The sequence below is a fragment of the Galeopterus variegatus genome, unplaced genomic scaffold (genome assembly GCF_000696425.1).
Source record: "Galeopterus variegatus unplaced genomic scaffold, G_variegatus-3.0.2 Scaffold436, whole genome shotgun sequence".
Taxonomy (NCBI): Eukaryota; Metazoa; Chordata; class Mammalia; order Dermoptera; family Cynocephalidae; genus Galeopterus; species Galeopterus variegatus.
The window spans coordinates 290,056-301,222 of record NW_007726547.1 but is presented as its reverse complement, the minus strand read 5'-3'; the positions used below and the strand labels follow the sequence as shown (position 1 = coordinate 301,222).

General features: G+C 38.3%; 1 protein-coding gene across 14 annotated transcripts in view; it reads left to right on the top strand.

Moving 5' to 3' along the window:
• The window catches only part of PARD3 (par-3 family cell polarity regulator), a 714,454-nt gene that overhangs the window by 488,303 nt on the left and 214,984 nt on the right, over nucleotides 1-11,167 (top strand). For 12 of the 14 annotated variants that reach the window (XM_008568729.1, XM_008568725.1, XM_008568720.1 and 9 more), the window contains one exon: nucleotides 2,934-3,165. In XM_008568729.1, coding sequence (XP_008566951.1) covers nucleotides 2,934-3,165 — 232 coding nt within the window. Of the gene's footprint in view, nucleotides 1-2,933; nucleotides 3,166-8,027; nucleotides 8,146-11,167 lie in introns of those variants that run through there. The other 2 variants (XM_008568731.1, XM_008568730.1) reach the window with 1 other exon arrangement.

Sequence of the window (11,167 nt, the reverse complement as noted above, 5' to 3'; positions counted from 1 at the left end):
TTGATAAATTAAAAAAAAAAAAAAAAGTCAAGGCCACACTGATTTCCCAAAGGGTTGAAGCAGTGCTTCTCAAGCAGATAGAAAACAGCCATGTTCAGTGGTACTAGGCAAGGCGCTGCGATGCTGCTTAAGCTGTATTCTTTGGGGGAGCTCTCATTTGAAAAGGATGCACATAATTAGCAAGTCGTTGGGCCAGTTGGCCAGGAATATTCTTTCCTTGTTCTGTGTCCACCAAAAAAATTACAGCCTTAACGCAGCATTATTTGTAAGGCTATAGATTTTCACTAACTATGCCCATTGAAAAGATATGACTGGCTTCTTCTAGCAAACTTGCACAATTACTGTTTATATATTAAATGAAAGGAAAAGAAGCACATTTTCTTAAAGCCACCATGTCCTTTGAAGGAGGAAGCGGCTCACAGTTAGATAACCTCTACAACAGAGGGAGGCCAACCTTTCCTTTTTTTTATTTCTAAGGAATTTATTTTTTGATTGAAACATATTGATTGTATATCAATATGGGGTACAGAGTTATATTTCAATACATGTATACAATGTGTAATGATCAAATCAGGGTAGTTAGCAAATTCATCATTGCAAAAATGTATCATTTCTTTCTGATGAGAACATTTGAGCTCCTCTCTTCTAGCCATTTGAGAACATATAATAAATTCTGGTTAATTACAGATGCCTGGCTATATACCACTAGAACTTATTTTTCCTATCTAGCTGTACTTTTGTGTCCATTAACCAAGGAGGCCAGCCTTCCCAAAGTAATCTATGTGGTTGCCAGCCAGTCCTGGAGCCCACTGTACACATTTGATCTTGAGTGATTTCATCAATATCTGCCTCAAGTCACAGCATTAAATGACCAAACAGGATTGACAGTAGGTTTCTGAAATGCAGTGTTGACTGCTGGAATTATCTTCTGGGCAGATTGTGTAGTGACTGGATGATAAATTACCCATATACATGCTGTATGAAGCGTGGAATTGGGCAATCACAAACAGAGTTGATCAAAGAACTGCATGGAGGCCTTGCTGAAGTCCAGCTGTCCGTGACAGAAAGAGCCTAGACTGTGAAGGTGCTGGCCCGAGCCATTCTGTTTCCTCAGCAGGAAACAGAAGAGGTTGTGCTCATGACCTTTCCAAAGTACCTTTCTGACTTAGATGTGGTGATATTTTTACTCTCTGGCTGTACCTAGGGCATGACCCGCTGGGATGGGAAATGTATTGGCTCATGTTTTTAACCAATATGTCAAGAAAAAGAATTCTGCAACCTTCGTTTTTTGTATTATGATAAATAGCTAGCTTAAAATAATATATGTATTGTTTTACTTGGGCATAGCTGTTCCATCATTTGATAGTCTCTTCTTACATGTGTGAAGAGTTTAATAGAAAACTAAAATATTGGGATTGTTTTAGCTGGTCTTATTATACCCTGGATATTGCATATTGCTAATTCAAAGGCCCCTTGCTAACGGAGAGGCAAGACTGAATTTCACTTAAAGATGTATATATATGTAGTTTTTTGGTAGCTTGCTGGTGCAGAAATCTGAACCCTTGACCTTGGTGTTATAACACCATGCTCTAACCAGCTGAGGAACCAGTCAGTGCCAAAGATGTATGAACTTGATTTGGAGATCGGTTTCTGTGAAAGATTAAAATATGACCAGCTAACTGTTCTGTCTGGCTCTGTGTTACAAGAAGCTGAGAAACACTGATCCATGCTTTGTTTGTTGATGCCAGGAGAAACAAATGACCTCAGAATTCAAATCTGTGAAAGATTAAAATATGACCAGCTAACTGTTCTGTCTGGCTCTGTGTTACAAGAAGCTCAGAAACACTGATCCATGCTTTGTTTGTTGATGCCAGGAGAAACAAATGACCTCAGAATTCAAGGAGTAACCTGAAACCTCAGTAATTCTTACTGTATTTGGAAAACAACTTTAGGTGACCAGTCTCAGAAATTATTTCTGAGCATGGCTGTTACTATGTGCCTCTATGCTTCTGACTTAGAGAAATTCCTAAATTTCTTTTGGTAGGAGGAAGCCTCTTTTAGTTACTTGTCATTCATTCAAATGCAAAAAGTTTGGGGTATTGAAGTACCCTTGGACCATAAGCTTACTAAGTGTCGGCTAAACAGAATGGAACATTGTTATCTCTAAGTAGATCTTTTATCTGCAAAGTCCAGAGGAGTGAGGCTATCGATTTACTTCTTTTCATGGCCCCATCCACGTTCAGCTGCCATTGTACAGATGGGTATGCAAAATTATTTAGGATTAGAATATATAGTAGCATTTACTTATGACGTTGGCACTAACAGAGGCTGTGAAGATCTGTTGTAGCTATAAACCAAAAAATCCACTCTTCTGTGTACAGAAATCACAAATAGACGTATTTGGGAACCTGAGGAAAGAAGTCCGTGTGCTGACGTTGGTGTATGTAATTATGAATGGTTGTAGTTTAGCAAATTAATGAGGGGCCAGAGTGTATCTACATGATCCTTACCCAGGAAAAAAGGAAACACTTGAAGAGGGACTGCTTGTTTTCTTGCTTTTCATTTTGCAAATAGAGTACACAAGACCCTCAGGGGTCTATGCTGTGGAAAGAGGTCCTGCCAGTGCTCCCCTCAATGTGTGCTCTGTAGCATGGAGGGTGTGACTGTGGGCACATCAGCATGCAGCCAGGAAGCTGCTTTTGTCTTACTGTGGGCACGCCAACTTCACATGGGAACACACCTGTCCGGGGGAGCCATCCATGTCACGTATTGTGTTCTAATTCTGCTCTGAGTTAAACAGCATTGCAATCCTGCAGTAGAAAATGCAGGAAAGCAAGTCCTCACGTGTGTTTTAGCTTCCTGATTTTCACTGCTGTGGTTCACCGTATTCCTTATCTTTTTTTTCTTTCTTTCTTTCTTTCTTTTCTTCCAAGTGGAAGAAGACACAGAAGAAAGTTCAAGATCAGGGAGAGAGTCTGTATCCACAGCCAGTGATCAGCCTTCGCACTCCCTGGAGAGACAAGTGAATGGCAACCAAGAGAAAGGTGACAAGACTGACAGGAAAAAAGATAAAACTGGAAAAGAGAAGAAGAAAGACAGAGATAAGGAAAAGGACAAAATGAAAGCCAAGAAGGGAATGCTAAAGGGCTTGGGAGACATGTTCAGGTAAGACTTTACCAACCCAAACCAGAACGTCCCTAAACAGAAATGAGCGTGAGGTTAATAAAAAGCACTAAAAGCACCGATTTGAAAACACTATCTCTGAGGTCAACCAAAATTCTTATATAATTCCCAGCCTTACATACTGCATTTTTACTTTCTTCAGCTTAGTTCTTTCAGACCCTTTTAGCAGCTTTGAAGATGACATCTTGCCAACCGTGTAAATAACTGTTCAGGGGAAGGAGGGATATTTCTATATCTCAGCTATGCATGGGAGTAAAAGCCCCATTGAGACAAAGGGCTATTAAAGCAGTGTTTGTTCTTTTGTGTGTGTGAACAATGGTTCATTATTTAAATTTAACATAGAGCTCAAGTTAGTGGTAGCATCTAAAGGTTCATTAATAACAAGTGTAATAAAAAATGTTACAAATAGAGCTTCAATTAAGCTGTGTTGATTAATTTAAAACTTATTACTTGAGTCTGTAAAGATTTCATTAAATGTAGTCTCTGGCTGTTTCTTGACAGTTGTTTTTGTGTCCTTAAATTATACTCTAGGATTACTTAGCATATCATTTTTTACAAATCATTGCTATACAATAAAAGTGACAAGTTGTTCAGAAGTTGCACTGAAACTCTCCCATAAATGTTCGTCTAGGGTGATTTATAATATTCAGGCATTTAATGTTAAATATAAAGATTGCTTGATTGTTCCATAAATTAAACCCCTAAACATATCAAGATGATGGTTTAAAATTGAAAACATACAGCACAGCCACTTGACTTTTCAAAAAGTAGTTATCCTGCGTTATGAATCCCTTCCTTTTAACTTTCTTTTAATTGCAACATGTGAACGAGAATTTTCATTTTCATAGAATTTCTTGATTTACAATCCTGAGGTTGACCTCAATAACTCAGGGAACTCTATAGATAAGTCAGGCCTGGAAAGGCGAGGAATCACAGCCTACCCTGAGGGCTACCCAGCACAACAGATGTGTTCTGTACATGTCTCATTGAGTCAAGTGCATGGAAGAAGAAAGCTAACTCTAGACTTACATGAACACAAAGCCTGGCCTATTAGCAGCGTTATCTTTAATTTAAATAGGATTGGATTTCTGTCTCCCAGTGCTTCAGAACAATGGGATTTTCATAGTTTCCCATTAGACTTTTTCTTGTTTATAACTGCTCCTTCTGAATGCATTTTCAGTCAAATCGTCTTTCTTGATTGTATTCCATGTCCAGGAATACTTACAGGATGAAATTGCTATAACTGCCACTTTATTTCAGTTTCGGAGTTAGCCAGGGGGCTTTTCGTTCCATATATGCAATCTGACAGCTCATAAGCTGGCACCTACGTAATGCACACAAATAAGGCGGCTGCCCATCAGTTAAAATTTAAGGAGTTTGTACTACTGTCTTCTTTAAATGAGAGGATAAGAGGTGGGAGAAAACTAGCCCTGAGATTCATAGCAGAGTCTCAGTTCCAGGGGCTCTTGTGAAGACTTTATGACAAGCTAATGGCTTGCCGGTTTTCATTCAACAGCCAGTATTTATCTGATAGTTACAGTGCTCTGTTCTTGTCATGGAGTAAAAAATAAACTTCTAGTATCTTAGAGTTACATTAATTATAAATTATCGTTTTTTGCAACTTGCAAGTCCAGAAGAGAGGCTTCAGGGTAGTGCTTTCTGGGGCCAGAGGAATGGAGAGTGTGGGGAAAATGTCTGCTGTGAAGAGCAGCACACCACAACCCTCTTTCTGCTGAAAGTTCCGTAAAACACTACATGATGTTTTGTCTAGATCTAAATCTACAGACTGTACTGATAACCTGTAATGAAAGCCAGCTTTGTGATAAAGGAATTGACTCATCTGTATCTTTAAAGGCCTGCATATTCTTGAAAATCAAATTCTATGTTCAGGTACAGGAGTTGCAGATGTTTTTCTAAAATTATGCTAATATTCATCCAGTGTTTAAGAATGAACTGGTAAGAAAATCACAGACATCCACGCTTTTCTGGATATGTGGAATCAGTGGTTTGTTGGGTCAGCCCTCATTGACTCGTGAGAGCCAGTTGTTCAATTTTTAGAAATTTTGCAAACTGGTTGTTAAACATAGCCATTATTAAAAATTTTTTTAATTGCGTAAAAATCAAAGGTAATTAGTACTTAAAATTTATTACTACCTAATTATTTTACAATACTTTACTGTGATTTCTGCTTTTGAGATTATTTACAATTAGCGTACGGGCATGGTTTTAACACTGTATACTGGGTGCTGCAGCATAGCTCTTCCAAGCTCCATGTTCAGTGACATCGGGCTGGTACCTTAAAATCAGCCATGGTGGGAGAATTTATACCATGGAAGTCTATGAATTTCACAAAACAGAGCTTTTCTCCCTGGAGAGCAATATATCGTCACGTGGAGAATGTACATACATGTTTGAGCAGAGTTGCAGCTCAAATGTTGTCTACTACCCTTGAACATGGCTATGTTCTGGTTGTGAACCGCTGATTTAAACTCTTTGGAAAGGGTTGCCAAACTTGCCAAATACTACTCCTTGAAAATGAGTTAGGAATAATCTATTATACATAAAATAAGCTTTTTTGTTTTATCGAATGTTGGCACTTAATCCTTCCTTCACCCCATTATTTTATGTCAGTAGCATTGTTAGATTTTTGAAACATTTTAAAACTACCTTCCGTACTAGATCTACCTACTAGATCTGATTATTTGAGACATATACCTTGAGGTTGATTCTTTTATGTTTTCTTCTTTTTTTTAACAACAAGACGGAATACAGTAATATTTGAAAATTAGTCTTTTCCTTTCTCTTTGTCCTTTTAAGGAGACTAGGATGTGATTTCCTAAGTAGTGTTGTTTGAAAGAACTCAATCAAAAAGTGTACGTGCGTGTACATTTCTCAGTACAGAAATTAGTCTTTTCCTTTCTCTTTGTCCTTTTAAGGAGACTAGGATGTGATTTCCTAAGTAGCGTTGTTTGAAAGAACTCAATCAAAAAGTGTACGTGCGTGTACATTTCTCAGTACAGTTTGTAAGGGAGTTCAAGAATGGCAGGCCAGTGCCATACCCCTGATGTGCAGAGCAGGGGTATGTCTGTGTGTGTTCTGTTTCTTTTTCTTTTTTGTGGTTCAGATAGCAAAAAGAAAAGGCTAAGGGTAAGTAAGGGACATTAGATGTTGGGGGTCTCGCTTTCTGTGTAAACGTAGCAGTATATGAGCTTTTTCTGCTTTAATCTGCTTGAGGAAGTAATATGTTTTCCTTCAAAACCAGGCTCACAGGCTCACCCCACCCCACCTTCCCTTCCCCACCAGCATCCTGTCTCCCCTCCACCCCCACTCGACACATGCACAAACTATTTCTACCCCATAGATTATGTAAAGTCTGTGATTTGGGGTTAAATATGGAGGGCCAAATAGATGGACCATGTTTTAAAACTGTACCAGAGGAAATGATGGTACATTGTGTAGATATTTTTATTCATTGACATATACAGACAACATGGTTTTCTATTTCACACATTGAATGGTAGTCACAAAATGATTTAATTATTGATAAACAGCTCCAGGAAAGAATGTTGTGAGTCATATGAATCACTCTTCTATTTATAAATCATGGAATATATGAAGTGCAAAAGCTGCCTTAATGCAAGTTTTAAATCACACATTTAAATCTGTGCAGAATCAAATAACAAATGTAAAGCATTCCCTGTCTGCATTGATTTCTCCTTGTACATACCACATCTTCTTTTGCACATAAGGAGTTACTGTTGCCTTAATTAAAATGGCTTTGTGTCTAAGAAACCTGAGTGTGCTTACGAAACAGGTAAACATGACTTGCAAATGGAATCATTCTGTGTGCAAAGTGCAGAGAGGGAGGTTCTGAAATGTTGAGACTTTGTATATGTTTGATTCTCAAATGCTTGACTATTCAAATTTAACACTATTAAATATTTCTGAGAATTCTGCAATTATATGCAATTATCACTAACAAGGGAACTAAGTCTATACTTTAGAAGGAAGGAGCTCTATTGTTTAATATTTTAAATGTGTTCGTTTTTAAAGGAAAGCAGCAGCATTATCAGGCAACATGTTTTTGCCTTAGTTTCCATCTCCAAATGGAAATAACCAACAAGATAATAAAATCCTGTTGTCTCAGATACTAAGAACTTAAAATTATGCATTCCCTATTTTTTTTAAAGGAAAGCAGCAGCATTATCAGGCAACATGTTTTTGCCTTAGTTTCCATCTCCAAATAGAAATAACCAACAAGATAATAAAATCCTGTTGTCTCAGATACTAAGAACTTAAAATTATGCATTCCCTATTTTCCAGCTGTGGAGTAAGTCCAGTTGCTTTGCTGCAGAATCGGTACTGTTGTTGTTGGAATGGCATAGAATTGTATGTGCTTTAAAAGTGAAGGTTCATGGAAGTGACCTTACTGTGCACATCTCAGATTCATTTCTTGCTTCTGTCCATATGTGCTCATTGAGTGCCTACTGCTGTGGGAAGCTAAAGCAAAAGTCATGTTGCAATATTACCATTAAAATTGAATCCTCCAATTACATGTAAAATAATTACCAGGGTCCCTGCAGCATTGCTTTATTCAGTTCTGTAAGAGGAAATAGATAACTTAGTTTGAAACCTGGTTTGGTTGAAATCAGATATACTGCTATCTTTTCCTTTTTAGAATGTAATAGTTTTCAGAACATGATGAACATGATCAGATTTTAAAACTTAATGTTGTAGTTTAGATTACAAGTATTAAGCTTTTGCGAGAATAACAAACACGAATTATTGTTGCTGCCCTTACCTGTACTTACTAACTGTGTGTCTGTACCGTGTTTCTCGTTTAGCCGTGCCAAACTGAAGCCTGAGAAGAGATGAACAACAAACCTGATTCAAAAATGCCTTGAGCAGCACATATTGCACAGTTGTTTTTTTAAAACAAACAATAAATTTACTTTTAATGAATTCTTAGTGGCTGTTGACGAATTTTGTTTACGACATCAGCAGTTTTGATGGTTTAGTTAATTTCCATACTAATCAATTTGGAACTTTTTGATCTTAATTTCAAGCTTGGGGGTTTAAATGACTGCTTGAAAAGGCAGAAATGTGGTGTTTTGTTTTTTGTATCATATTTTATTAGCCCCTTTGCATAGTGGAAAAACCATAGTCCTAGCTGCTGGCGTATTCAGAAATCATCAGCACACACCAATTGGATGTTAGGATCAGTGCTTTTGAGGTTATGTAAAGTACCACCAGCAATTTGGTTTCATTGTGTAACACAGTGGCTTGGGAGACACAGGCACATGGAGAATTAACAGGGCTGAAGCAGTGAGGTGTGTGGGTTGGAATAGTCATCCATCGGGGATGAGATGCAAGGGGACAAAGACTGATCAGGTGGGCCAGTTGGAAAGGGTCTTTTTGGCAAGGGTTAGTCCCTTTGTGGGTTACAGAGTTTCCACAAAAAATAGGGGTTGTGGGGTAGAAAAACAAATTTCTGTGCTCAGGGATGGCTGGACCAGCAAGTTGTTCTGGTGTGAAAAAATAGAGCTACTTTGGCACATAGTAATCCTGAGGTTGGCTAAGACCACATGTTGTGAGAGCGCATACTCTTTTGTAAATGTTCCTGGAAAGAGCCTTCCTGGCCAAGTGTTCTCACAGATGCAAATTCTAGTGCAGGTGGATGTCACACTGTCTTACATTAGAATGAAGCCTTCTGCCTTGTAAGAAGCCCTAATTCACAGTCCCTTTATTATCCGCAGCCCCTCAGGATTTCATACAAAGCCTGGATTTAGTTAGCTGTTTCCAGAAAATGTTAGAATTGCATCTGAATTAAAAATAAACGTAAAGATGAAAAAGAAAAGCATTTAATAAAGGGTTTTATGGAATTGGGTCGAGTGCCTGTGAGAAGGATTTAACTCTGCTCTGACTTGATAGCAGTTTGCAGTCCCACCCTCACCCCCACTCACACCCCAGTGAAGACTCTCACCTGTAGTCTAGGAAAGAGGCTCAATAACAGTGTGAATATTTGCTCATGTCGGAAATATCAGGGCTTGGAGTTTTTTATGACTCAGGCCTAATTGCTGTGTGGACTAATGTGACCAGTTTCACTTTGGTAAAGTTCAGTGGCATCCTATGCAATCTGCTGGTGGTTTAAGGAATGCAATTAAAATAAGTATGTGGAAGACTAACCCTGTCTAAACAAAACTTTACAGGAGCATTACCTTATAGGAGCAATACTTTATAATAAGAAGAAAGAACTTGAAAAGAGATTTTACACAGTTTTATTTGATTTCTTGTTTGACACCTGAACAGAGAATAGCTTTGTTTCATAAGTATACGTCTTGGGAGATTTCCTTGGAATAAATTCCAAATTTATAAATCCCAAGGGCTTAATGTATGCTGCTTTTAATTTGAATTGAAACAATGGTTCCCATTTTGAACACAGGAAAATAAGTGTCAGACTGACCTGTTGGCAAAGACAAGTTCTAGGGTAGCTGATATCATATTCTTCAAGTATTCTTTTCCTTGTTAGCAGTTTTAAGTAGAGAACCTCTGACATCCACAGCACTCAAGCTGACTGCAAAGGAAGCCGGCAGAGGCACACAGCATGATAACTGGGCCTCTCTAAGACCTTTTCTGATGTTCCTTAACGTTTCTTTTCCATGGACCTGTGGCGCGAATATAGAATGCAAGTGTCAGGGATGACACCTACCTTATAGTCTCTGCAATGCAAACCTTTTCGTAAAAGAAATTTTTGACAGTTCTGAGATGCTAAGTCAATTTCAATTCCAGACTGTGCAGAAAATGGAATCTTTTCTCTGCAATTGATGTGAAAATTGAAGGCTAGTGACTATTCACTTTCTAATAACATGGGGTAAATAAATACTATCACACCATTGAAAAATGCACTCGAAGACAGGCTCAGTTAATGACATTCACCACAACATATATTGGAAATATTCTTTCTGAATGTTCTCATTTATTACCATTAGAGGCTCTGTATCTTTTACATTAAATATAATGCATCAAGCACATGTTATTCCTAAATGTATTTTTATCAGGCCACAAATTATTATATAAAGGTAATTGTTTTGTCCTTTCAAACAGTCTTTTAAAGAATGCCCTGGTAAAGTGACCTCTTGCAGAATTGAATGTTTATGGTTTTCTTCTGACCCATGTTTAATAATAGCCACTTTAGAAACAAAAGACAAAAATCAGATTAAATTTCATATCATAGGGAAATAATGTGTCTCCTGTTAACCTTTCTACTTCTCTTTTTTTTTCCTTTTTGGATAGTTGAGTCACCTGTGCACCCAGCTAAGGCCAAGCCCCCTAAAGCCATTCTAACCCTCTCTTGTCTCTTCTGTAAATTTCATATCATAGGGAAATAATGTGTCTCCTGTTAACCTTTCTACTTCTCTTTTTTTTCCTTTTTGGATAGTTGAGTCACCTGTGCACCCAGCTAAGGCCAAGCCCCCTAAAGCCATTCTAACCCTCTCTTGTCTCTTCTGGGGCATGGCTCCAGCAATTCTTTCTTCTCTCTCTTGAAGCATCAGTGTCTGCTCCTTCCTGCTGGATCATGCACATTGCCCTACACCATGCCACCATGCCACCATGCCACCATCTTCTCCACCTTAGAGAAAACTCTCTCTTAGCTCTCCCCACCCTCCCAACTACTATCTCATTTTCTCTCTGACCCTTCTTAGCAAATCCTTTGATAAATTTTCATTTGTTATATCCATTTTCTTGTTGTCTCTGGAACTCCCTTCAATGAATCCTTCATACCCCTTAGCTCTGCAAAACCTGCTCTGGTCCAGGTCACCAATGACTTCTTCATTGAGAAGTCCATGTCCATTCTTATCCCTCACCTGGGTCTGCCAGGAGCACTTGGCATGTTGATCACTTTTCTTTTGCGAGATCACCTTTGCTGGGTCCCCCTCCCCCATCCACTCCGTTTCAGTTTCCTCTGCTAGTTTTTTTTTTTTTT